Below are 27856 nucleotides of genomic sequence, written 5' to 3'. Positions count from 1 at the left end.
AACAAACACTGTAGAGGTGTTTGTCTATGTTGATCGTCTATGCCCGTTTTTATTTTGCTGCATAGTGTTGCAGTGAATATGGTTAGTCTATGATGTTCCTTCAATGGCCCGCGGGTGTCACTGTAACATTGAGAAACGATAAAAGGCTTTGTCCCTCCCATCAAAAAGCTTTTGTTTGCCATCCAGAGCAGGGCAAAGGTTTGAATACAGCACGCTAGCCGATGGATTCACGTTGTGCTTTTTGTGATCGTGCAATACTCGGTGCGTTGGACATTGGCTACAATATTTCTTGTGTTTCCTCTAAGTTACAATATAATGATGGGGACTGATACATACAGCCGAACAAGAGAATACTATTTGTCTGTGTTTCATATGGCTCTACTGCTTTTTTTCGGAAAGCAGGCTTTTGCTCAGATCAGGTACTCTATTCCAGAGGAGGTTAAAGACGGAACTGTGGTTGGAAATGTTGCGAAGGATCTTGGCCTTGACATCACCTCGTTAACTGACCGACGGTTCCGTGTTGTGACTGGATTTAAGGAGACATTTCTTGAGGTAAACCAGAACAATGGGGCTCTCTATGTTCATAAGAATATCGACAGAGAGGAGCTCTGTCAAGGCAGAGGTGCCTGTCTGATGGAGCTAAAAATCCTAGTCGAAAACCCTTTGGAAATACACTACGTGGCTATAGAAATTACCGATGTAAATGATCACTCTCCTAGTTTTCCTGAAAAACAGCAAACGTTTGAAATAGCAGAACATACATTACCAGGAAAGCGATTTCAGCTGCACACTGCTCGTGACCCCGATGCTGGAATTAACTCTATTCGTACATACACTTTAACGTCAAATGACCACTTTGAAATAGATATCCGTCAAAGCGATGAGGAAAAAATACCATTCTTAGTGCTGAAGAAGCCGTTAGACAGAGAGAAAAAGAACAAACAAATGCTACTGGTTAGAGCAGTTGATGGAGGTAAACCTCCTAGAACAGGCACACTGAATGTTTCCATTATTGTTCTTGATAGTAATGACAATCGTCCGATATTTAGTCAGGACGTTTACCAAATTGAAATACAAGAAAATGTTGCAGTCGGTACTTCAGTGTTTCAAATTAATGCCACGGATCCAGATGAAGGAACCAACGGTGAAATTGAATATATCCTTGGAAAAACCCTTAAGAAAAAAGTCTATGACATTTTTGAACTGGACACATTAACCGGAGAGATTAGAGTAAAAGGAGTAGTGGATTATGAAGAAAACGATGTTTATAAACTGGATATTGAGGCATCAGATAAAGGAACACCTCCACTGACAGGTGAGTGTAGGGTCATTGTAAAAATAAAAGATGTCAACGATAATCTGCCGGAAATAGAAGTTACATCACTGTCAAATACAGTGTCTGAAGACTCAAAGCCTGGCACAGTTATTTCACTTCTTAGTGTGACGGATAAAGACTCCAGTTTAAATGGAAAAATAATTTTAAGCATAACATCAGAAGTACCTTTTGAATTAAAACCTTCTTATAAGGAGAACACATATTCAGTCGTGACGAAGAGATTTTTGGATAGAGAGGAGGTGTCACAATATGAAATAACAATAAAAGCCACTGATTGTGGTGAACCTCCCTTAGCAACTTTCAAAACTCTTAGCGTTCAGATATCAGATGTAAACGACAATACTCCAAAATTCTCCCAAAATCCATTACAATTTTACATTTCAGAAAATAATGTTGCTGGAAAGTCGATATTCTCCGTAAGCGCGACGGACCGTGATTTGGGTGATAATGCAGCTATTTCATATTATATTATGAGAGAAGGGAATCAAAATGACATGACGTCTTTCCTAAATATAAATCCCAGTAATGGACACATCACCGAGCAAAAAAGTTTTGACTTTGAAACAATGAAAACTTTTCAGTTCCACATTGTTGCATCCGATTCTGGAACTCCGTCATTAAGCAGCAACGTCACAGTGAACGTGTTCATTCTGGATCAGAACGACAACGCTCCAGTCATCCTGTATCCAGTCAGCTCTAACGGTTCCGCTGAAGGTGTGGAGGAGATCCCACGCAATGTGAACGCAGGACACTTGGTGACTAAAGTCAGAGCCTATGACGCTGATATAGGATATAACGGCTGGTTACTGTTTTCACTGCAGGAAGTTACTGACCACAGTCTCTTTGGTTTAGACCGTTATACAGGACAGATCAGAACACTTCGCTCATTCACAGAGACAGACGAGGCTGAGCATAAACTGGTCATACTGGTCAAAGACAATGGGAACATTTCTCTCTCAGCAACAGCTACTGTGATTGTCAAACTTGTGGAGCCCAAAGAGGCTTTTGCAGCTTCTGATGTTAAAAGTTCGGCAAAAGCAGATGAGGATAATAATGTGACTCTTTACCTGATGATAACTTTGGGCTCAGTTTCAGCACTTTTTCTCATCAGTATCATCGTGCTGATTGCAATGCAGTGCTCAAAATCCACAGACTATACTTCTAAATATCTACAAGAGACTAATTATGATGGAACACTGTGTCACAGCATCCAGTACAGATCTGGAGACAAACGGTACATGTTAGTTGGACCCAGAATGAGTATAGGATCTACTATTGTCCCAGGAAGCCATGCAAATACACTAGTGCTCCCTGACAGGAGGAGAACATCTGAAGAGGTAAGAGCTTGAAAACAATGTGATATATAACATGTTTATCTGCATCACGCTCCATCATTGCTCTCTGCTCTATGGCATATTTCCTCTTCTTTATCCTTCTAAAACCCCTAGTCCAAAGAACAATACCAAACCACTTGACATGATCTCTACCACTTCACAAGTCTGATTAGAAGTTTAATGCTTATTATTTGGATCTTTACTCATTAGCCTGACTTCATTTAGAGATACAATATTCACCCAACATTGTTTGCTGCTTTGTGTAGGTTATGTAAGTCAGTGTAGGAAGAGGCTTGCTTTCTATGCTGTGCGTTGTCGAGATGATACACACTCTTCCTCTGCTTTGTACCTGCTACACTTTCGAATTCTTTGTCATTTTCGAGACAATATAAAGTGACGAGGACCAAAGATTTAAAATAGATAAAACAGTGTATCTTCTGTCATCCATGTGAACGACTACAGTCTTTTCTTGAGTATGATCGCAGTCCATAATACTCTTGAGAAAAAAACTTAGAATGTGAGAATTAAAAAACTGTTCGTGCCACCTGTCTGTGATAATTTTAGAAACATTTATCCAAATCCTAAAATACAATCAACAGTACATGCTAAGTGTTGTGGTTGTTTTGTGTGAATTATGTGCATGAGGCTGGACTCCTTTTGTTCAGGTGAAACGCCTGGTTCAAATCTCTGTCTATGGTGCTGAAGCACATTTGCTTTTTGTTTTCCTGGGAAAAAGGATTCAAAATTTAATTAAGAAACTTAATAAATAGCATAATTTATGTAAGCTCATTAACTGGAGGATATTGTAGACACTTCAACTAATATGCTCCTTCCACAGTTTACCAACAGACATTGTACTCATTTTGTCTTTTTACACAAACAATTTGAAAAGATATAAATTTTGAAAACCGTATTGTAGCCTCTATAAGATGACCATTGGCTAAAGTTTTTTTTTTAATTAGGGGAATATATAGCATAGTACTCCTCCAATGTCCTCTGGGTGTCAGCATTACATTGGGAGACCATAGGATACCTTGTCCCTCCCCTCACAAAGCTTTTGTCTGCTCCCTGAAAGAAGGAGAGAAGGCAGTTAAATGGAGCTCGGCATCTGATGGACTTGCGTTGTGCTATTTGTAAATATGCGGTACACACTGGGTTGGATATAAATAATCACAGTTTGCAGTAACGGGCTTCTCTGTATGTAGCGATATTTTGTTGTATAACGATGGGGACTAAAGGAATAACCAGAACAAGTAACTCCTCTTGCTTTTCGTTTTACTTGTCTTTAATGCTTTTTTTCGGAAAATGGGCTTTGGCAGAAATAAGGTACTCTATTCCAGAGGAGGTTAAAGAAGGAACTGTTGTTGGAAATGCTGCTAAGGATCTTGGTCTTGACATCACCTCTTTGTCTGACCGACGGTTCCGTGTTGTTTCTGAATCTAAGGAGATATTTTTTGAGGTAAACCAGAACAATGGGGCTCTCTATGTTCATAAGAATATCGACAGAGAGGAGCTCTGTCACGGCAGTGGTGCCTGCCTGATGGAGCTAAAAGTCATAGTCGAAAACCCTTTGGAAATACACTATGTTGTCGTGGAAATTGTCGATGTAAATGATCACACTCCTAGTTTTCCTGAAAAACAGCAGAGATTTGAAATAGCAGAACATACGTTACCAGGAAAGCGATTTCAGCTACACACTGCTCGTGACCCCGATGCTGGAATTAACTCTATTCGTACATACACTTTAACTTCAAATGACCACTTTGAAATAGATATCCGTCAAAGCGATGATGAAAAAATACCATTCTTAGTACTGAAGAAGTCATTAGACAGAGAGCAAAAGAACAAACAAAGACTACTGGTTACAGCAGTTGATGGAGGTAAACCTCCTAGATCTGGCACACTGAATGTTTCCATTATTGTTCTAGATATTAATGACAATCGTCCGATATTTAGTCAGGACGTTTACCAAATTGAAATACAAGAAAATGTTGCAGTCGGTACTTTAGTATTTCAAATTAATGCCACGGATCCAGATGAAGGCACCAACGGTGAAATTGAATACAGCCTTGGAAAAACTCTTAAGAAAAAAGTCTATGACATTTTTGAACTGGACAAATTAACTGGAGAGATTAGAGTAAAAGGAGTAGTGGATTATGAAGAAAACGATGTTTATAAACTGGATATTGAGGCATCAGATAAAGGAACACCTCCACTGACAGGTGAGTGTAGGGTCATTGTAAAAATAAAAGATGTTAACGATAATCCACCGGAAATAGAAGTAACATCACTGTCAGATACAGTGTCTGAAGACTCAAAGCCTGGAACAGTTATTTCGCTACTGAGTGTGCGAGATAAAGACTCCGGTGTTAACGGAAAAATAATTTCAAGTATAACCTCAGACGTGCCTTTTCAATTGCAACCATCATACAAAGAGAACATATATTCAGTTATTACTAAGGATTTTTTAGATAGAGAGGAGGTGTCACGTTATGAAATAACAGTAAAAGCCACTGATGGTGGTGAACCTCCCCTATCAACTTTCAAAAGTCTTAGCATTCATATATCAGATGTAAACGACAATATTCCAAAATTCTCCCAAAATCCTTTACAATTTTACATGTCAGAAAATAATGTTGCTGGAAAGTCGATATTCTCTGTAAGTGCAACGGACAAAGATGCAGACGACAATGCAGCTATTGCATATCATATTATGAGAGAAGGGAGTCAAAATGACATATTTTCTTTTCTAAATATAAATCCCAGTAATGGACACATCACCGCGCAAAAAAGTTTTGACTTTGAAACAATGAAAACTTTCCAGTTCAAAGTTGTTGCCTCAGACTCTGGCACTCCGTCACTAAGCAGCAACGTCACAGTGAACGTATTCATTCTGGATCAGAACGACAACGCTCCAGTCATCCTGTATCCACTCAGCTCTAACGGTTCTGCTGAAGGTGTGGAGGAGATTCCCCGCAACGTGAACGCAGGACACTTGGTGACTAAAGTCAGAGCCTATGACGCTGATATAGGATATAACGGCTGGTTACTGTTTTCACTGCAGGAAGTTACTGACCACAGTCTCTTTGGTTTGGACCGTTATACAGGACAGATCAGAACACTTCGCTCATTCACAGAGACAGACGAGGCTGAGCATAAACTGGTCATACTTGTCAAAGACAATGGCAACGTTTCACTCTCAGCAACAGCTACTGTGATTGTCAAACTTGTGGAGCCCAAAGAGGCTTTTGCAGCTTCTGATGTGAAAAATTCAGCAAAAGCAGATGAGGAAAATAATGTGACTTTTTACCTGATGATAACTTTGGGCTCAGTTTCAGCACTTTTTCTCATCAGTATCATCGTGCTGATTGCAATGCAGTGCTCAAAATCCACAGACTATAATTCTAAATATCTACAAGAGACTAACTATGATGGGACACTGTGTCACAGCATCCAGTACAGATCTGGAGACAAACGGTACATGTTAGTTGGACCCAGAATGAGTATAGGATCTACTATTGTCCCTGGAAGTCATGCGAATACACTTGTGCTTCCTGACAGGAGGAGAACATCTGAAGAGGTACGACATGTTTCGATTTTAACTGAAAATACCTTTCATGCAGTCACAGAGAATTTACTAAGGGTTAAGATATTTTCTTCCAAACTGATAAGATTAGAAACATACAAAACAATTTACTACTAGGGTAAATGTTCACAAATTTTTCATGCCGTTTTCATTTAAATCTCATTAATTCACTTACACCTCTCTTAAAGTAAGAAAATGTATTTATGTTACTGACATGACACTATTTCGTGGTGATATCGATATACTGTAAAAGTGAAAATTTTGGAGGGAGTGTCCAAACTTTTGACTGGTGCTTACGTATAGCTGTGCGTGTATTGGTCATGGTGATTTTAAATTTAACTTCGGAAATGTTTGTTTGAAGCAATAGTTTTAAGCTACTTCAAGAGAAATCAATACCAACATTACAGCATATTTCATAGCGCCGTCCATGGTGCTGATAGAGTCGCACTTGAATTCCAAGGTGTTGGAGCTGTTCAGCCTAGACAGAAATACAGGCGAGATTCGAGTTAACGGACAAACTGACTATGAGACAGCTGATGTTTTCAAGTTAGACATCCAAGCCTCTGACAAAGGTCAGCCGCCGATGACATATTTAAGCAGTTTTCAAGCCAGAATATAGGTTTCCCCTTTAAAGCTTTATCTATTCCATTGATTGATTTCAAGGACCAAACTTGTGGTTTGTATTTCAGCCCATTTAGTACAAATAACTGATTTTATTTACCACACTACTCTGTTTTAGAAATCTGGATGTATTGTTTTCCACCTTATCAGGAATCCACTGATCTGACCAGAGTCTCTTTGGGGTGGACGGATATACAGAGTTTTTATCTGATGATAACTTTGGGCTCAGTTTCATCACTTCTTCTCCTCAGTATCATCATGTTGATTGCAATAGAGCTCTCAATATCCACTGACTATACTTCTACATAGCTACAAGATACCAATTATGATGGGATACTGTGTCACATTATCCAGTACAGATCTGGAGACTGAATCAGCTTATTAGTTTTGAAAACATAGTATCTGTTTTTTAGGAAAGAGATAAACACTTATGTGTTGCAGTCACAGTCTTAACATTTTTCAACATTTTCCCTTTCTATAAACTGTAAAATAATTTTAGGTGTTTTAGTCCAGTCCTTTTCCAGCAAAAGAGAATTCTGTGCCGCTTTCCACGATGCTGAAGTCTGGTCGTGGAGGTTTTGCTCACTTTGGGGTGATTTTTATTATTTTTTTTTTTATCTAGACTAGAGAAGAGAGTCATGTTTGATTTTATTATTGACACTTTAAAAGGTAGTTAACTCAGTTTTGTCACCATTATAACACAGCAGCTTTTGCGTTGTCCATGGTGCTGAACGTTGTTTTTTTTTCAAAGTAGCCAATATGAGGTTTCGCGAGACTACACATCATACTTGAGAGGTTTCAGTTCAGTGGAATTGTGTTAATTATGTTTTTTCTCGTTTCTAACAAATTTTAGCACTGGGTGGTCCACTGGGTGTCAGTGTTACAGTAGGGAATTGCTGAGGCTACAGGCAAAATAGACTCTGCCCCTCTGAAAGAGTATTATTTTCTGGCATGACCACAAAGAATGCCATCTTTTCGGTATTTGATCTCTACCCTTCCCCATGCGAACGTGGTTTTCTGAAATATGGTCTGAGGACAACTGGAGGTGTTTTAAAAGGAGGATATATGTGGATGCCATTTTAAATGATTACACCTAAGGAGACAAAGGACAAAGACGCAGAATGATGTCTTGGTCGAGTCCTCTGCTTTTCTCTCTGCTGTTTTGCTTTGGTGAGCTGGTCTTCGCTCAAATAAAATACTCGACTCTAGAGGAAATTAAAGTGGGAGCTATTATTGGAAATGTTGCCAAAGATTTGGGCCTGGATGTCAGTACCTTGATAAACAGGCGATTTCGCATTGTTTCTGGAGCTCAGGACCCGCTATTTGAGGTAAACCCGAACAATGGGCTTTTGTATGTTCATAGGAATCTCGACCGGGAACAGCTGTGCGATAGAAATGGAGCCTGTTTAATAGATGTGAAAATCGTTGTTGAAAATCCACTTGAAATCCACTATGTCACAGTGGAAATAACGGATGCTAACGACCACGTACCGAGTTTTGCAGAGAAAGAAAAGGTAATTGAAATAGCAGAAACGACGTTACCAGGAGCACGGTTTCAGTTACCAGGCGCACGTGATCCCGATGTTGGAATAAATTCCATACAGCGCTATAAACTTAGTCAAAATGATAATTTTCATTTAGAAATTAGAGATAGGGGAGAGGATAAAATTCCTTTCTTAATGTTACAGAGACACTTGGACAGAGAGCAGAAAACAAACCATAGCCTGATTTTAACTGCAATAGATGGAGGGACACCACCAAAATCTGCAAATCTTAATATTACAATAAAGGTTCTTGACATCAATGACAACAGACCTACTTTTTCGAAAGAGGTTTATTCTGTGATGTTACAAGAAAATGTTGCTTTAGATACAATTGTAATAAAAGTGCAAGCAACTGATCTGGACGAAGGAACTAATGGGGACGTAGAGTATGCCTTCGGGGGTGACATGAATTCCAAGGTGTTGGAGCTGTTCAGCCTAGACAGAAATACAGGCGAAATTCGAGTTAAGGGACAAATTGACTATGAGACAGCTGATGTTTTCAAGTTAGACGTCCAAGCCTCTGACAAAGGTCAGCCGCCGATGACAACGGACTGTAGAGTCTTGTTAAAAATTCAAGATATCAATGACAATAAACCTGAAATAGAAGTGACATCAATATCCAACATGGTCCCAGAAGATTCTAAACATGGGACCGTGATTTCTCTTATCAGTGTTACAGATGTTGATTCGGGCCTGAATGGTAAAGTCATATGCAGTCTGACGGAGAATGTACCATTTGAATTAAAACCGTCATTTAAAGAAAATATGTATTCATTGGTGACAAAAGAAATATTGGACAGGGAAACGGTGTCATATTATGACATTTCAATAACAGCTACCGACTGTGGAGAGCCTCCTCTTTCCACATTCAAAACTTTGAGTATTCAGGTGTCAGATGTCAATGATAACATCCCAGAGTTCTCACACAGTCCCCTGGAGTTATATTTAATTGAAAACAATGCTCCTGGCACATCAATATTTTCTGTGAACGCATTTGATAAAGACTTAAACGAAAATGCTGCAGTGTCCTATAGTATAATTAGAGGGGAAAGCGGTCATAATGATATGGCATCTTTTCTGAATATAAATTCTGAGAACGGACACATTTCAGCCTTGAGAAGTTTTGACTTTGAAACTCTGAAAACTTTCCGGTTCAAAGTTGTTGCGTCAGATTCTGGAACTCCGTCACTAAGTAGCAACGTCACAGTGAACGTGTTCATTCTGGACCAGAACGACAACGCTCCAGTCATCCTGTATCCAGTCAGCTCTAACGGCTCTGCTGAAGGTGTGGAGGAGATTCCCCGCAACGTGAACGCAGGACACTTGGTGACTAAAGTAAGAGCCTATGACGCTGATATAGGATATAACGGCTGGTTACTGTTTTCACTGCAGGAAATTACTGACCACAGTCTCTTTGGTTTGGACCGCTATACAGGACAGATCAGAACACTTCGCTCATTCACAGAGACAGACGAGGCTGAGCATAAACTGATCATACTTGTCAAAGACAATGGGAACGTTTCACTCTCAGCAACAGCTACTGTGATTGTCAAACTTGTGGAGCCCAAAGAGGCTTTTGCAGCTTCTGATGTGAAAAGTTCAGCAAAAGCAGATGAAGATAATAATGTGACACTTTACCTGATGATAACTTTGGGCTCAGTTTCAGCACTTTTTCTCATCAGTATCATCGTGCTGATTGCAATGCAGTGCTCAAAATCCACAGAGTATACTTCTAAATATCTACAAGAGACTAATTATGATGGGACACTGTGTCACAGCATTCAGTACAGATCTGGAGACAAACGGTACATGTTAGTTGGACCCAGAATGAGTATTGGATCTACTATAGTCCCGGGCAGCCATGCAAATACACTAGTGCTCCCTGACAGGAGAGGAGCATCTGGAGAGGTAAGACCATAGAACATTCTTATTCAATATGGTTGTTTTTCATGTTTCTAAATCATTTTGCACAGAGGACTGTGCTCAATGTAACTCACAACAAACTAAAAAAAGGCATTCTGTACCAGTCAAAGGTTTTCACTAGTACTTTACGTCTTGCTACTTGTGCCAAACTTTAATGGGCTTGTTTGAGTTTCTTTTTAATTTTATCGTCGTATTCATCATATAGAGTGATCGACAGTACAGGGCAAGTAAATATACTCAGCAAAATAGATTAATTATAGTCTGTTCACAACTCTCCACCTCCTAACCAATTGACTAAAAAGTTTGGAAATTTTAAAGAACTGAATATTCTGACTTAGTTGTTTTAACACAGGACTACTTTTGCTATTAGAGGGAGCGACTACTCGTGATGTCTGTACATGATGCTTACAGACACGAACATGTCAGATAAGCAATGGTAAAAAACCAAAAACATATTGAACAGTGTTGCTTCCACAACCCAGTAACAAAAGTGAATATTGGCGATAAATGAGCCTCTATAAAAGTGCAAAGCATCAGTCTGTTTGATTTTTCAGGGAGATGAAGAGAGAAATAGGTAATTGATAACAATTATAAAAATAAATTATGTTGGAATTGTTTTGTTTTTAGTTAGTTTTCCGGGGACTTTTTTTTAGAAAACTGAAAAGCACATCTCGTCAGGTTTACCCTCAGCAATTACCTCTGGGTGTCACCATTACATCGCTAAACCAAGGACGCCTTTGTCCCTCCCCTTACAAGGCTTTTGTTTCCTACTGACTAAAGCAAAGAAGGCATTCGAACGAAGCACACCGGCGGATGGACGCTTTGCGTTTTACAAATATGCTATGTTCAGCGGGTTGGACATAAATAATTGTTTATCGCATTAAAAGGCTCCTGCCTGTGTATATGTTGTTGGATAACCATGGAGACCGATAGAAAAATTCAAATGATGGAAAGCTCCTGGTTGGCTTTTTATTTGGTCCTTCTAATGTTTTTCGGGAATCAGACTTTTGCTCAGATCAGGTACTCTGTTCCAGAGGAGGTTAACGACGGAACTATTGTTGGAAATATTGCAAAGGATCTTGGGCTTGACATCACTTCTTTGATTGATCGACGGTTCCGTGTTGTTTCAAGAACTAAGGACGCCTTCTTTGAGGTAAACCAGGCCAATGGAGCCCTACATGTCCATAAGAATATCGACAGAGAGGAGCTCTGTCAAGGCAGCGGTGCCTGTCTAATGGAGCTGAAAATCCTTGTTGAAAACCCTTTGGAAATGCACTATGTAGTTGTAGAAATTACTGATGTAAATGATCACTCTCCCGCTTTTCCTGAAAAGGAACAGACATTTGAAATAGCCGAACATATATTGCCAGGAAGGCGATTTCAGCTGCACACTGCTCGTGACCCCGATGCTGGAATTAACTCTATTCGTACATACACTTTAACGTCAAACGATCACTTTGAAATAGATATCCGTCAAAGCGATGAGGAAAAAATACCATTCTTAGTGCTGAAGAAGCCATTAGACAGAGAACAAAAGTACAAACATTCACTACTGGTTACAGCAGTTGATGGCGGAAAGCCTCAAAAATCAGGAACACTAAATGTTTCCATTGAAGTTCTTGATATTAACGACAACCGTCCAACATTTATTCAGGATATTTACCAAATTACCATACAGGAAAATGTTCCAATTGGCACATCAATATTTCTAATGAATGCAACTGATCCAGATGAAGGCGCGAACGGGGATATTGAATACAACCTTGCAAAAACCTTAAGGAGAAGAGTATATGACCTTTTCGAATTGAACAAATTAACCGGAGAGATTAGAGTAAAAGGAGTGGTAGACTATGAAGAAAACGACATCTACAAACTCGATGTTGAAGCATCAGATAAAGGAACACCTCCATTGAAAGGTGAGTGTAGGGTCATTATAAAAATAAAAGACATCAATGATAATCCGCCGGAAATAGAAGTCACATCATTGTCAGATACAGTGTCTGAAGGCTCAAAGCCTGGAACAGTTATTTCACTCCTCAGTGTAATAGATAAAGACTCCGGAGTCAATGGAAAAATAATTTCAAGCATTACCTCAGACATGCCGTTCGAATTAAAACCCTCCTATAAGGAACATATATATTCAGTGGTTACTAAGTGGTTTTTGGATCGAGAGGAGGTGTCACATTATGAAATAACAATAAAAGCCATAGACTGTGGTGAGCCTCCTTTGTCTACTTATAAAACCCTGAGTATTGAAATATCGGACATAAATGACAACAGTCCACAATTCTCCCTAAATCCATTACAATTTTACATTTCAGAAAATAACATTGCTGGAAAGTCACTGTTCTCTGTAAGTGCAACGGACAAAGATGTGGACGACAACGCAGTTATCTCTTACGATATTGTCAGAGGAGATAATCAGAATGAAATTCTGTCTTTTCTCGATGTAAATCCCAGTAATGGACACATAATTGCACTAAAAAGTTTTGACTTTGAAACACTGAAAACTTTCCAATTCCACGTTGTTGCGTCAGATTCTGGAACTCCGTCACTAAGCAGCAACGTCACTGTGAACGTGTTCATTCTGGATCAGAACGACAACGTTCCAGTCATCCTGTATCCACTCAGCTCTAACGGTTCAGCTGAAGGTGTGGAGGAGATTCCCCGCAACGTGAACGCAGGACACTTGGTGACTAAAGTCAGAGCCTATGACGCTGATATAGGATATAACGGCTGGTTACTGTTTTCACTGCAGGAAGTTACTGACCACAGTCTCTTTGGTTTGGACCGCTATACAGGACAGATCAGAACACTTCGCTCATTCACAGAGACAGACGAGGCTGAGCATAAACTGGTCATACTGGTCAAAGACAATGGGAACGTTTCTCTCTCAGCAACAGCTACTGTGATTGTCAAACTTGTGGAGCCCAAAGAGGCTTTTGCAGCTTCTGATGTGAAAAGTTCAGCAAAAGCGGATGAAGATAATAATGTGACTTTTTACCTGATGATAACTTTGGGCTCAGTTTCAGCACTTTTTCTCATCAGTATCATCGTGCTGATTGCAATGCAGTGCTCAAAATCCACAGACTATACTTCTAAATATCTACAAGAGACTAACTATGGCGGGACACTGTGTCACAGCATCCAGTACAGATCTGGAGACAAACGGTACATGTTAGTTGGACCCAGAATGAGTATAGGATCTACTATAGTCCCGGGCAGTCATGCAAATACACTTGTGCTCCCTGACAGGAGAACATCTGGAGAGGTAAGAGCTTGAAAACTATATGATATATAGCATGGTTATACGCATCATGCTTCCATTTCTTTATCCTTCTAAAGCCCCTAGTTCACAGAACAATACCAAACAACTCAACATGATCTCTACCACTTCACAAGTCTGATTAGAAGTTTAATGCTTATCATTTGGACAAAGTTATATACAATAATATTACAAGCATACAGGTTTTTTCTTTGTGTTGTGCTCGAAGTTTTCTTTTCATCTTGTTTCTAAAGTCTTACAAAATGTGTTGCTTTCTCCTATGTATTCTAATAGGACTGCTTGAGTTTATTTTATCTTTTATTGTCTTATTTATCATGCAAAGTGCTTGGTTGCATAGTAAAACATGTAAAAATGGAGGGTCGAACAAGCAAAATGTTGGACATGAATAGATAACTCTGTCTACAATAGCCACTCTGCACTGTGTGTTGGTTGTGCACATGCACACTCAGCCTTGATGAATACTTACAAATGTGATAAGCATAAAAGAGCTCATCCTTTGTAAAGAGGACGGTCTTCATGGACAGTATCTGATTGTGTCCATTGTTTGCGGTTGTGAAAATAAAGATTCGCTGCAAATCAGAGTAATTATAGTCTGTATTTAGGACTGTAGGGCAGTGATTTTTTTTTGACAGTTGGATCCCAAAACATTCCAACTTCTGACCTATTATTGACTAAAAAGTTGGAAGAAGTTGCAGTGTTTCTGTTTTGAGCAGAATGTATGGCTTTGTTGTTTTAGTAGTGAACTACGTTTGTTATTGTGAGTGTGACTACTTGTGATTGCTGTCCATGGTGCAGATGTTGAAGATGTTTTCGATGTTAAAAAGATGTGATGAACTGAGAAGTTTTGACTTACTTGTTTTAAAACTGTTTTAACTACTTTTGTTATTAGAGGGAGATTGCTTGTGATTGCTGTCCATGGTACTGAAAGACATGAACAGGTCAAGCCAGTAAAGCGATGTTAAATCAACAAACCGTTTGGTAGCTTCAAATCATATAGAATAGGCAGAGAGAAAGAGAGAGAAGCTAGAACAATGTTAAAATGCTGAAATTTTGTTGGTTTGTCAAGGCCCGTCACACCTCAGTTTCTGTTGTCACTGCTGAAGTAACATTTTAAAAATGTGATAAAATCAGTTTGCAGCACTAACCTCTGGGTGTCACTATTAAATCGGTAAACGACTTTATCCCTCCCCTCATGAACCTTTTGTTTGTCGTCTTACTAGAGCAAAGGAAGCACTTCAATCAAGCAGGCCAGCCGATGAAATCACGTCTGTGTTCTGTAAAAATGCCAGAGTCGGCGGACTGACATAAATAATTGTTTATCGCATTAATAGGCTCTTGGATGTCAATGTATTGTTATATAAGAATGGGATCGGATACAAAAACTCCAACAAGGAACTGCTCTTGCTTTGCTTTTTGTGGAGCTCTACTGCTGATTTTCGGAAATCAAGTTTTTGCTCAGATTAGGTACTCTGTTCCAGAGGAGGTGAAAGACGGAACTGTTGTTGGAAACGTTGCGAAGGACCTTGGGCTTGACATCACTTCTCTGATTGATCGACGGTTCCGTGTTGTAGCTGGAAGTAAAGACGCTATTTTTGAGGTAAACCAGCATAATGGGGCGTTGTACGTCCATAATCAAATTGACAGAGAAGAGCTCTGTCAAGGCAGCGGTGCCTGTCTAATGGAGCTGAAAATCCTTGTTGAAAACCCTTTGGAAATGCACTATGTAGTTGTAGAAATTACTGATGTAAATGATCACTCTCCCGCTTTTCCTGAAAAGGAACAGACATTTGAAATAGCAGAACATACGTTGCCAGGAAAGCGATTTCAGTTGCACACTGCTCGCGACCCTGATGCTGGAATTAACTCCATTCGTACATACACTTTAACGTCAAATGAACATTTTGAAGTAAATATCCGTCAAAGTGATGCGGGTAAAATACCATTTTTAGTCCTTAAGAAGTCATTAGACAGAGAACAAAAGAACAAACACGCGCTACTTGTCACAGCAGTTGATGGAGGCAAACCTCCAAGAACAGGCACACTGAATGTTTCCATTATTGTTCTTGACAGTAATGACAATCGTCCGATATTTAGTCAGGAGATTTACCAAACTGAACTACAAGAAAACGTTCTAGTTGGCACTTTTGTATTTAGAATGAATGCCACGGATCCAGATGAAGACACGAATGGACAAATTGAATACAGCTTTGGAAAAACCTTAAGGCGTGAAGTCTATGATATTTTTGTACTGGACAAATTAACTGGAGAAATTAGGGTAAAAGGAGTAGTGGACTATGAAGAAAACGACTTATATGAACTGGACGTTGAGGCATCAGATAAAGGAACACCTCCACTGACAGGTGAGTGTAGGGTCATTGTAAAAATAAAAGATGTCAACGATAATCTGCCGGAAATAGAAGTTACATCACTGTCAAATACAGTGTCTGAAGACTCAAAGCCTGGCACAGCTATTTCACTTCTTAGTGTGCGAGATAAAGACTCCGGTGTGAATGGAAAAACTATTTCACACATTGTCAATGACGTGCCTTTTGAATTAAAGCCGTCCTATAAAGAGAACACGTATTCAGTTGTTACTAAAGATTTTTTGGATCGAGAGCAGGTGCCACAGTACGAAATATTAATAAAAGCTACCGACTGTGGTGAGCCTCCCTTATCTACCTTTAAAACTCTGAACATTCAGATATCAGACGTAAATGACAACAGTCCAAATTTCGAACAAACCATTTTAGAAGTTTATCTTGCAGAAAATAATGTTGCCGGAAAGTCAATATTCTCTGTAAGCGCAACAGACAGTGACTTGAATGACAATGCAGCAGTTTCTTACCATATTATAAGAGAAGGGACTCAAAATGACATAAGGTCTTTCCTTAATATAAATCCTGACAATGGACACATTTCATCCCTAAAAAGTTTTGACTTTGAAACACTGAAAACTTTCCAGTTCCACGTTGTTGCGTCAGATTCTGGAACTCCGTCACTAAGCAGCAACGTCACTGTGAACGTGTTCATTCTGGATCAGAACGACAACGCTCCAGTCATCCTGTATCCACTCAGCTCCAACGGTTCTGCTGAAGGTGTGGAGGAGATTCCCCGCAACGTGAACGCAGGACACTTGGTGACTAAAGTCAGAGCCTATGACGCTGATATAGGATATAACGGCTGGTTACTGTTTTCACTGCAGGAAGTTACTGACCACAGTCTCTTTGGTTTGGACCGCTATACAGGACAGATCAGAACACTTCGCTCATTCACAGAGACAGACGAGGCTGAGCATAAACTGGTCATACTGGTCAAAGACAATGGCAACGTTTCACTCTCAGCAACAGCTACTGTGATTGTCAAACTTGTGGAGCCCAAAGAGGCTTTTGCAGCTTCTGATGTGAAAAGTTCAGCAAAAGCAGATGAGGAAAATAATGTGACTTTTTACCTGATGATAACTTTGGGCTCAGTTTCAGCACTTTTTCTCATCAGTGTCATCGTGCTGATTGCAATGCAGTGCTCAAAATCCACAGACTATACTTCTAAATATCTACAAGAGACTAATTATGATGGGACACTGTGTCACAGCATCCAGTACAGATCTGGAGACAAACGGTACATGTTAGTTGGACCCAGAATGAGTATAGGATCTACTATAGTCCCGGGCAGTCATGCAAACACACTAGTGCTCCCTGACAGGAGGAGAACATCTGAAGAGGTAAGATCATGTTTAAATGCTATCACTCACGCTGTTTTGCAGTTACGATTACACAATCTCATTTACATTCATATCCACATATCAAATATCCAGTGCCATGAAAGATTATTATTTATACAAGTAATACATTTTAAGTGGTTTAACATGATTTCAACATTAAGTGTCAATATTGATTATTTTGCATTTCTCCTAGCTGGCTATGTAATGGGAGCTTGATGGTCAATATTTTTTATAAACTGTTTTTGCTGGAATTGTTGCATTTCATGCTTAAATATGACAATGGAATGAATCCCTCCTATAAAGTGAACAAAAGAAATACACACAAGTTGTAATTAAGTGTTTCTAATGCGTGAGTCTTAATAACATATTGTCATGTGAGATGACCAGTGAATCACCTCTTCATATACAGTGTTTGGTGATGAGATTATAGGAGGGCGAACAAAACATTTTTTTTTAATTGAATCGCATGGTGGCACTAAACAACAAGGAATACGCATCACGCAGTTCACTATATGTGGGTCTGTGAGACTGCCTCTGAAGCATTCAAGAGAGCAGCATTATCCTCCGATAGTGTTTATTTTAACGATTTTCTCCTCCATAGTAACCGAACGTAAGAGGTAGCTTCTTTCTTCAGTTAGTGGATATGTAAACAATATTTACATCACTTGATATTTGCTGAATTTATCCACTGACATCAGACAATGGAACAAAGCGGACAGCACTCCTGGCGACAAGGCAGAAAATGGCTTACCTTCGCATTGGCTTTTACTTTGATTTTAGGCACGGCCTTGGGACAGATACGATATACTATATCAGAAGAGATCAAGGAAGGAACTGCTGTTGGGAATATAGCAAAGGACTTGGGGATTGATCCAAATATATTAAAAGCAAGGGGATTTCGCATTGTTTCTGGCTCCACTGAACCCCTTTTCCAGGTAAACCAAAATGACGGGATTTTATACGTAAATCGTAAAATTGACCGAGAGGAAATATGCCAGCGGACCGTTGTGTGTTTGATAAACGTTAAAAGTGTGCTAGAGAACCCACTCGAGATCCATTATGTTGCAGTAGAGGTTTTAGACGTAAATGACCATTCGCCCTCTTTCCCAGAGAACAACAAAAGGCTAGAGATTTCAGAGTCCACTTTACCGGGAACAAGATTTCAGCTGCATGCTGCTCTCGATCCCGATGGCGGCGTTAATTCCATTCAACAGTATAAACTAAGTCCGAATAATAATTTTCGTTTGGAAGTGAAAGATCGCGGGAAAGATGGCAAAGTGCCTATTTTACAATTACAAAGCCCATTAGACAGAGAAGCATTTAGCAGCCATACACTACTGCTTACAGCTCAGGATGGGGGGAAACCCCCGAAATCAGGGACCATGGAGATATTAATAGATGTTTTAGATGTGAATGACAATGCTCCAGTTTTTATAAAAGATGTCTATTCTGCAGAGATAAATGAGAATTCACCCCTAGGCACAATAGTCATACGAGTAAACGCCACAGATTTAGACGAAGGATTAAACGGAGAAGTTAGCTATTCATTTGGTAATGTAAATAGCAAGGTGCGCAAACTGTTTGATGTCGACCCGACCACAGGTGAAATAACTGTGAAAGGACAATTAGACCATGAAGTGGATGACAGTTATGAGATAGATATTCAAGCATCTGACAGCGGTGCTGTTCCATTTAGAACTGATAAAAGCGTGTCTGTAAATATTAAAGACATAAATGACAATGCACCTGTAATTGACGTAACGTCGCTGTCTAACAAAATATCAGAGGATTCTAGACCAGGAACCACGGTAGCACTTCTTAGTATCACCGATCTGGATTCTGGAGTGAACGGAAAAGTTATCAGCTTTGTAAAAGGCGATGTTCCTTTCACACTGACGCCTTCAATACAAGACAACATGTACGCTGTAGTGACAAAGACACAGCTCGACAGGGAAAACAAATCAATTTATGATGTTACAGTAATAGCGAAAGATGCAGGTGAACCAGCCTTAACATCTGAAAAAACATTAAGAGTTGCTGTATCCGATGTAAACGACAACAGTCCAGAATTTTCGATGAGACGATATAATTTTTATGTTACTGAAAATAATCCTCCAGGAGTGTCGGTATTTTCTTTAATCGCCTCTGATTGTGATGAAGGAGCTAATGCTCTCCTATCCTATAATATCCTCAGAGAAGGAAACGAAGATAGTAAAGTGACCTCATTTCTAAACATAAACTCTGAAAATGGAGACATTTTGGCGCTGAAAAGTTTTGACTTTGAAACATTGAAAACTTTCAAATTCCACGTTGTTGCGTCAGATTCTGGAACTCCGTCACTAAGCAGCAACGTGACAGTGAACGTGTTCATTCTGGATCAGAACGACAACGCTCCAGTCATCCTTTATCCACTGAGCTCTAACGGTTCTGCTGAAGGTGTGGAGGAGATTCCCCGCAACGTGAACGCAGGACACTTGGTGACTAAAGTCAGAGCCTATGACGCTGATATAGGATATAACGGCTGGTTACTGTTTTCACTGCAGGAAGTTACTGACCACAGTCTCTTTGGTTTGGACCGCTATACAGGACAGATCAGAACACTTCGCTCATTCACAGAGACAGACGAGGCTGAGCATAAACTGGTCATACTGGTCAAAGACAATGGCAACGTTTCACTCTCAGCAACAGCTACTGTGATTGTCAAACTTGTGGAGCCCAAAGAGGCTTTTGCAGATTCTGATGTGAAAAGTTCAGCAAAAGCAGATGAGGATAATAATGTGACTTTTTACCTGATGATAACTTTGGGCTCAGTTTCAGCACTTTTTCTCATCAGTATCATCGTGCTGATTGCAATGCAGTGCTCAAAATCCACGGACTATACTTCTAAATATCTACAAGAGACTAATTATGATGGAACACTGTGTCACAGCATTCAGTACAGATCTGGAGACAAACGCTACATGTTAGTTGGACCCAGAATGAGTATAGGATCTACTATAGTCCCTGGAAGTCATGCAAATACCCTGGTGATGCCTGACAGGAGAAGAACATCTATAGAGGTAAGACTTTAAAAATGCTGTGCTTTGTTTACGAGCAAACACTTTTGTCTGTGGTGGTGGACAAAGTTGGACTACCATATGTCCAAAACCTTTTCATAAACTCGAACATCAACTGCAGAATTAAAAAAAAAACACTTACGAACATCATAATATGTGGACGGAGTGTGACTTTCTTTTTCTGGACCTTTGTCACAATATTTCATTTTCTTTTGCCCGTGTTATTGTTCTGTTGTCACAAATTAGTGTTGTTCGGCTGTGTCCATGACAAGAGTTGTTAGTATGCTAATCGTCTTGATCAGCCATAATTTCCCTTTCTGATATTGCTTAGCCATATGGTTTATCTTTCCTGTAAGAATTTATATATTCTCATGGCGATTATGATTGCCAGAAAAATTATAAAATTTTATATATATAAAGAATAAGACTTATCTTATAAACTAATAGTAGAGTGTAATTAATGGTTGGTATATAATCAATTGTCTCCTATTTCAAAATAAAGAATAAAATTAAGTCTAGGAAAATGTACCTACCTTCTTCCACAAATGGCCACAAAAGAACATAGCCAATTACATTTCCTACCTAATTCCACGTTCTACCTACACTTGCTACGTAATTGCTTGAGTATCTTACAGCGGGCTTGATAGTTTACCACAGAGCTCCTTGGTTAAGGTGATCGGTTGTGTGAAGCAGCACCACTGCTGTCCAAGATGCTGAAATTCAGCGGCTTCACTGTTGCCAGTAAAAATAGAGGTAATGTAATGTCATAAAAACATGGTAAAAACGAATACTTCTTCAGAGCACTTAATTTGGACAACAATATAGCGACTTAGCTGTTTAGATCATGGAAATAAAATACTGCTACTTCAAACAGCTTTAAGTATATAGATAAAACTGTTTCTCCACTTTTATCTTCATCTCTCCTAGTAAGTTTGCTGACAAAACATAGTACTCTGCAAAAGGAATTAACTTTTAAACGGGTTAGAATAATATGGAATATTGTCCTCCTGGTGTCACTGTAACATCAACGACGACATAAAGGAGGTCGTCCCTCCCCTAACAAAGCTTTTGTTTGTACCTCACAGCAGATCATGCATTTGATGTGAGAACCGCCGTCAGATAAGACAGTGTGGTGTTCGGATACAAAGAACTGATCATCCAAGGGAAAGGCTCCTGCCTGTTTATGTCGTTGGATAACGATGGAGAGCAAAAGACCATCGCGGGACTACTGTTGGTTTGCTTTTCATGTGTGTTTGTTGGTGTTTTTCGGAGAGCAGGCTGTGGCAGAATTGAGGTACTCTATTCCAGAGGAGGTGAAAGAAGGAACTGTTGTTGGAAATGTTGCCAAGGATCTTGGTCTGGAAAAAACTTCTTTGGCTGATCGACGTTTCCGTGTTGTGTCTGGATCTAAGGAGACATTTTTTGAGGTAAACCCCGACAGTGGTGCTTTACAGGTTAGTAAGAAAATCGACAGGGAGGACCTCTGTCACGGTATTGGTGCGTGTTTAATGGAGCTAAAAATCCTCGTTGAAAATCCTTTGGAAATGCACCATGTTGTTATAGAAATCACTGATGTTAATGATCACTCGCCTAGTTTTCCCGAAAAGGTGCAGACTTTTGAAATAGGAGAACTGTCATCTCCGGGAACACGATACGAACTACATGCGGCCCATGATCCGGATGCTGGAATGAACTCTATCCGCACATACATATTAACATCAAATGATCATTTTGAAATAGATATTAGTCAAAGTGATGAAGATAAAATACCATTTTTAGTGCTGAAGAAGTCGTTGGACAGAGAACAAAAGGATAAACACTTGTTATTTGTTACGGTAGTTGATGGAGGTAAACCTCCAAGATCAGGCACACTGAATGTTTCGATTATCGTTCTTGATAGTAATGACAACCGTCCAATATTTAGTCAGGATACTTACCAAACTGAAATTGAAGAAAACATGTCAGTTGGCGTTGTGGTTACAAAAGTGAATGCAACAGATCCAGACGAAGGTAGTAATGGTGAAATAGAGTACAGTCTCAGCAAAACACTGGCACGTAAAGTCTACGAGATATTTGAATTGGATAGTTTAAGTGGACAAGTTAAATTGAAAGGGTCATTGGATTTTGAGGAATCTGAGATTTATAAACTAGAAGTTCAAGCATCTGATAAAGGACAGCCTCCATTAACAGGAAGGTGTAGAGTCATTATAAAGATTAAAGACATAAATGATAATCTACCGGAAATAGAAGTAACATCACTGTCAAATAAAGTGTCTGAAGGTTCAAAGCCTGGCACAGTTATTTCACTTATTAGTGTGAAGGATAAAGATTCTGGTGTTAATGGAAAAGTTATTTTACACATAATCGATGATGTCCCTTTTGAATTAAAGCCCTCATATAAGGAAAATATCTATTCAATTGTTACTAAGGAATTCTTGGATCGAGAGCAGGTGCAACAGTATGAAATAACAATAAAAGCCACCGACTGCGGTGAACCTCCTTTATCTACATTTAAAACGCTGAACATTCAGATATCAGATGTAAATGACAACAGTCCACATTTCGACCAAAGTCCAATACATTTTTACCTGGTAGAAAATAACGTTGCCGGAAAGTCCATATTCTCTATAAGCGCAACAGACAACGATATTAATGAAAATGCAGCGGTTACATATCACATTCTTAGAGGAGGGAGTGAAAATGATTTAACGCCATCTTTCCTAAACATTAATTCAGATAATGGACAGATTTCAGCACTAAAGAGTTTTGACTTTGAAACAGTGAAAACTTTCCACTTCCACGTTGTTGCGTCAGATTCTGGAACTCCGTCACTAAGCAGCAACGTCACAGTGAACGTGTTCATTCTGGATCAGAACGACAACGCTCCAGTCATCCTTTATCCACTCAGCTCCAACGGTTCTGCTGAAGGTGTGGAGGAGATTCCCCGCAATGTGAACGCAGGACACTTGGTGACTAAAGTCAGAGCCTATGACGCTGATATAGGATATAACGGCTGGTTACTGTTTTCACTGCAGGAAGTTACTGACCACAGTCTCTTTGGTTTGGACCGCTATACAGGACAGATCAGAACACTTCGCTCATTCACAGAGACGGACGAGGCTGAGCATAAACTGGTCATACTTGTCAAAGACAATGGCAACGTTTCACTCTCAGCAACAGCTACTGTGATTGTCAAACTTGTGGAGCCCAAAGAGGCTTTTGCAGCTTCTGATGTTAAAAGTTCAGCAAAAGCAGATGAGGATAATAATGTGACTTTTTACCTGATGATAACTTTGGGCTCAGTTTCAGCACTTTTTCTCATCAGTGTCATCGTGCTGATTGCAATGCAGTGCTCAAAATCCACAGACTATACTTCTAAATATCTACAAGAGACTAATTATGATGGGACACTGTGTCACAGCATCCAGTACAGATCTGGAGACAAACGGTACATGCTAGTTGGACCCAGAATGAGTATAGGATCTACTATAGTTCCGGGAAGCCATGCAAATACACTAGTGCTCCCTGACAGGAGGAGAACATCTGAAGAGGTAAGGTGGTTTATTTTAACGGCTTAATTGGCTTTTTTAGGGTATTAATAGCAAATACCCTTTTTTTTCTTTTTGTGAGGTAGAGATGTCTATTTTGGGGGAATGGCTCGAGTCTGAGTCACAATGTCGCTATCCATTGTGCTGAAACTGCTTTGACCTTTGTTTGATTGTGTTATAAAGCCACAATATATAGTTTTTACACTGTGTATGCATCTTGGTGAAATCACCAGTATTATTTCAAAATCTGTCATATTTGTGGAGGAACAAACTAACTGGAAAGTGATCACTTGGTGTCAGTATGTGAGCAGAAAAGTGTTTGAAGAGAAGCCTTTTGTTACAGATAAGGGTCCTCCCCTTTGTGGGATGGGTTTTCACATTTTATAACTGGATGCATCCTTTACACTCACAGCGAATATTAGGCATCTGCGATTTGGATAAAACGCTGCAGACTGTTTATGATATTTTAGGCGCATCTATTTTTTCATTGTATCACGGAGTCGTTATTCTGAATTATTGGGATTAATTTTTATCTGCTCGTTATGGAGCAGAAAAGACATGGAGCATCGAGAGAGCAATGGCGGGGGATTGCTTTCATTGTTTTATTAATTTTGCAGTGGAGCAGAGCTTCGGCGCAGATCAGATATTCCATCGCCGAGGAAGTTAAAGAAGGAACTGTTGTTGGGAATATAGCCAAGGATTTGGGATTAGAGATGAACGCTCTGAAAGAGCGAGGATGTCGTATTGTTGAGGGTTCAACAGAGTCATTTTTTCATGTAAACCAGAATGATGGGATATTGTATGTGGACCGAATAATTGACAGAGAGAAGGTCTGTGAACGGAGCAGTGTGTGCTTCATCAACCTAAAAACTGTGCTCGAAAACCCTCTTGAAATTCATTATGTGACCGTAGAGGTGCTGGATGTGAACGACCATTCTCCCAGCTTCTCCACGAAAGAGTCGCGGCTCGAAATTTCAGAATCAGTTTTACCAGGTTTGCGCCTACACCTGCAAGCAGCACACGACCCAGATGTTAGTCAGTTGTCAGTCCAGGAATATAAACTCAGTCCTAATGATCATTTTCGTTTAGAAGTCAAAGAACGTGGAAAAGATGGGAAAATACCAATATTAGTTTTACTGAAGACGCTAGATAGGGAAACAAAGAAAAGCCATAAATTGCTTCTCACAGCTATTGATGGAGGCAAACCAAGTAAATCTGGAACAACTCAGCTGTTTGTTGACGTTTTAGATGTTAATGATAATATGCCTGTTTTCAACGAAGACACGTACTCAGTGCGTTTAGAAGAAAATGCTCCAATTGGCACAACAATTATACAAGTTAATGCCTCTGATTTAGACGAAGGATCCAATGGTGAGATTATCTATTCGTTAGGAAAAAATGTGAATAGCAGAATACGTGAACTGTTTCGTGTAGATTCAAATACAGGTGAAATCATTGTTCAAGATCTGATAGACTTTGAATCAGAGGAAAGTTATGAGATTGATATACAGGCGTCTGATAAAGGATCCGCTCCTTTAAGGACAGATAAAAGTGTGTCTGTGAACATTGTTGATTTGAATGATAACACCCCGCAGATAGAGGTTACGTCATTTTCAAGGGCAATACCAGAGGATGCAAGACTGGGAACCACTGTGGCATTAATCAGTGTCTTTGATAAAGACTCTGGTCTTAACGGGAAAGTTATTTGCTCATTTAATGAGGATGTCCCTTTCACATTATCGCCTTCAACGCAGGATAACATGTATTCTATAGTCACGAAATCGCCTTTGGATAGAGAGAAGCAATCCATATATGATGTTACAATTGTTGCGAAAGATGCAGGTGTACCATCGTTGTCTTCTGAAAAAAGCATTACTATTGTTATATCAGATGTGAATGACAACAGTCCAGAGTTTTCAGCGAGCCCTTACACATATTATGTTACAGAGAACAACTCTCCAGGAGCTTCACTGTTTTCTGTGAGGGCATCAGACCATGACGAGGGCGATAATTCTCGTATCTTATATCATATGCTGAGAGATGGAAAAGAAAATACTAAAATAAATTCATTCAATTTAAACATAAACTCTGATAATGGAGACATTATGGCGCTAAAAATTTTTGACTTTGAAACACTGAAAACTTTCCAATTCCACGTTGTTGCCTCAGATTCTGGAACTCCGTCACTAAGCAGCAACGTCACAGTGAACGTGTTCATTCTGGATCAGAACGACAACACTCCAGTCATCCTGTATCCACTCAGCTCTAACGGTTCTGCTGAAGGTGTGGAGGAGATTCCCCGCAATGTGAACGCAGGACACTTGGTGACTAAAGTCAGAGCCTATGACGCTGATATAGGATATAACGGCTGGTTACTGTTTTCACTGCAGGAAGTTACTGACCACAGTCTCTTTGGTTTGGACCGCTATACAGGACAGATCAGAACACTTCGCTCATTCACAGAGACAGACGAGGCTGAGCATAAACTGGTCATACTGGTCAAAGACAATGGCAACGTTTCACTCTCAGCAACAGCTACTGTGATTGTCAAACTTGTGGAGCCCAAAGAGGCTTTTGCAGCTTCTGATGTTAAAAGTTCAGCAAAAGCAGATGAGGATAATAATGTGACTTTTTACCTGATGATAACTTTGGGCTCAGTTTCAGCACTTTTTCTCATCAGTATCATCGTGCTGATTGCAATGCAGTGCTCAAAATCCACAGACTATACTTCTAAATATCTACAAGAGACTAACTATGATGGGACGCTGTGTCACAGCATCCAGTACAGATCTGGAGACAAACGGTACATGTTAGTTGGACCCAGAATGAGTATAGGATCTACTATAGTCCCGGGCAGCCATGCGAATACACTAGTGCTCCCTGACAGGAGGAGAACATCTGAGGAGGTGAGTAAATATTTAAATTTGCTATTTATACTATATTAAGGATCACTTTTGTCTTTGGCAATTGTACTGAAATTGGATTTAAACTTAACCAACAAGAGAAACCTCCTCACTCAAAGCAATACGACGTATGATTTTTAGTATTGACCAGTTTAAGGTAATAAATGCACCATCACACATATTCACAAGGTGGCAGTACCTTATCATTCTAACGCCTAATAGCGTCTCAGAGTAGGATACACAGTCCGCCCCTACTACGTTCAGTCTGGTTAGACAACATTTCGCTGGCAGACTCTGAATAAGCTGTTGGATACAAATCGGTGACTGTTTTTGTCACCGTGACTGTTTTTGTATTTTGTGAATTACAGTCCCAGTAGAGGTGAATCTATTTCTTGCTGTGATGGTCACAGAAATCTAGACAAATGGACAATGATGGACGCGTTTGGATTCGTAAATTTACCTCAAATTATGAAACAAAGAGGACGGGACTCATGGCGACTTGGATCACCATTGCTCAACGGTTTGGTTTTACTTTTATTTTTCACAGCAACCTCGGCACAACTGAGATACTCTATATCCGAAGAACTCAAAGAGGGGAGTTTTGTTGGGAATATAGCTAAAGATTTGGGAATAGACCTCAATGTAATGAAGCGCAGGGGATTTCGTATTATGTCCGGTTCGGGTGAACCACTTTTTAAGGTAAATGAGAATGACGGAGTCCTTTATGCGAACCATAAAATAGACCGTGAAGAAGTATGCAAGGAGAGCACTATTTGTTTAATCAACCTCAAAACTGTTCTCGAAAACCCACTGGAAGTACATTATGTCACCGTGGAGATAATGGATTTAAACGACCACTCTCCTACATTTCCAGAAAAAACAAAAAGGCTCGAGATCTCAGAGTCTGCATTGCCCGGAGCAAAATATCAGTTACAAAATGCCCATGATCCGGATGGTGGCACAAACTCTGTCCAGCAGTATAAAATCAGTCAGAATGACCA

General features: G+C 39.7%; 6 protein-coding genes across 6 annotated transcripts; all 6 read left to right on the top strand.

The window, feature by feature from the left end:
* Positions 1-318: 318 nt before the first annotated feature.
* On the top strand, positions 319-2685 carry LOC111240249 (protocadherin alpha-8-like). The gene has a single exon (XM_022770212.1). It carries the CDS (start codon positions 319-321, stop codon positions 2683-2685), a length of 2367 nt encoding a protein of 788 aa, XP_022625933.1.
* A 1210-nt stretch (positions 2686-3895) lies between these two features.
* LOC111240247 (protocadherin alpha-8-like) lies at positions 3896-6373 on the top strand. Its single transcript, XM_022770211.1, has one exon. It carries the CDS (start codon positions 3896-3898, stop codon positions 6371-6373), a length of 2478 nt encoding a protein of 825 aa, XP_022625932.1.
* Positions 6374-7986: 1613 nt separating this feature from the next.
* On the top strand, positions 7987-10341 carry LOC111240246 (protocadherin alpha-3-like). The gene has a single exon (XM_022770210.1). It carries the CDS (start codon positions 7999-8001, stop codon positions 10339-10341), a length of 2343 nt encoding a protein of 780 aa, XP_022625931.1. The 5' UTR covers positions 7987-7998.
* Positions 10342-11263: 922 nt separating this feature from the next.
* Positions 11264-17553, top strand: LOC111240245 (protocadherin beta-15-like). Its single transcript, XM_022770209.1, has 3 exons — positions 11264-13615; positions 16593-17348; positions 17542-17553. Exons 1-3 carry the CDS (start codon positions 11264-11266, stop codon positions 17551-17553), a joined length of 3120 nt encoding a protein of 1039 aa, XP_022625930.1.
* A 406-nt stretch (positions 17554-17959) lies between these two features.
* LOC111240238 (protocadherin gamma-A11-like) lies at positions 17960-20419 on the top strand. The gene has a single exon (XM_022770201.1). It carries the CDS (start codon positions 18050-18052, stop codon positions 20417-20419), a length of 2370 nt encoding a protein of 789 aa, XP_022625922.1. The 5' UTR covers positions 17960-18049.
* Positions 20420-21603: 1184 nt separating this feature from the next.
* On the top strand, positions 21604-27232 carry LOC111240244 (protocadherin beta-18-like). The gene is made up of 5 exons (XM_022770208.1): positions 21604-23955; positions 24570-24705; positions 24865-24987; positions 26122-26858; positions 27224-27232. The coding sequence occupies exons 1-5, from the start codon at positions 21604-21606 to the stop codon at positions 27230-27232; spliced, it is 3357 nt and encodes a 1118-aa protein (XP_022625929.1).
* Positions 27233-27856: the final 624 nt, after the last annotated feature.

This window comes from Seriola dumerili, unplaced genomic scaffold (assembly GCF_002260705.1).
Source record: "Seriola dumerili isolate Sdu_G_001 unplaced genomic scaffold, Sdu_1.0 BDQW01025465.1, whole genome shotgun sequence".
NCBI lineage: Eukaryota > Metazoa > Chordata > Actinopteri > Carangiformes > Carangidae > Seriola > Seriola dumerili.
The sequence above is the reverse complement of the archived record's forward strand: the minus strand, read 5'-3'. Positions and strand labels throughout refer to the sequence as shown.

Coding starts and splice junctions, on each gene's coding strand:
- LOC111240245 (XM_022770209.1), top strand. CDS start 11,264: ATGGAGACCGATAGAAAAATTCAAATGATGGAAAGCTCCTGGTTGGCT. Junction 13,616..16,592: donor ACAGGAGAACATCTGGAGAG/GTAAGAGCTTGA, acceptor AAAACTTTCCAG/TTCCACGTTGTTGCGTCAGA.
- LOC111240249 (XM_022770212.1), top strand. CDS start 319: ATGGGGACTGATACATACAGCCGAACAAGAGAATACTATTTGTCTGTG.
- LOC111240247 (XM_022770211.1), top strand. CDS start 3,896: ATGGGGACTAAAGGAATAACCAGAACAAGTAACTCCTCTTGCTTTTCG.
- LOC111240246 (XM_022770210.1), top strand. CDS start 7,999: ATGATGTCTTGGTCGAGTCCTCTGCTTTTCTCTCTGCTGTTTTGCTTT.
- LOC111240244 (XM_022770208.1), top strand. CDS start 21,604: ATGGAGAGCAAAAGACCATCGCGGGACTACTGTTGGTTTGCTTTTCAT. Junction 23,956..24,569: donor GGAGGAGAACATCTGAAGAG/GTAAGGTGGTTT, acceptor TTAATTTTGCAG/TGGAGCAGAGCTTCGGCGCA. Junction 24,706..24,864: donor AGGATGTCGTATTGTTGAGG/GTTCAACAGAGT, acceptor ATGTGACCGTAG/AGGTGCTGGATGTGAACGAC.
- LOC111240238 (XM_022770201.1), top strand. CDS start 18,050: ATGGAACAAAGCGGACAGCACTCCTGGCGACAAGGCAGAAAATGGCTT.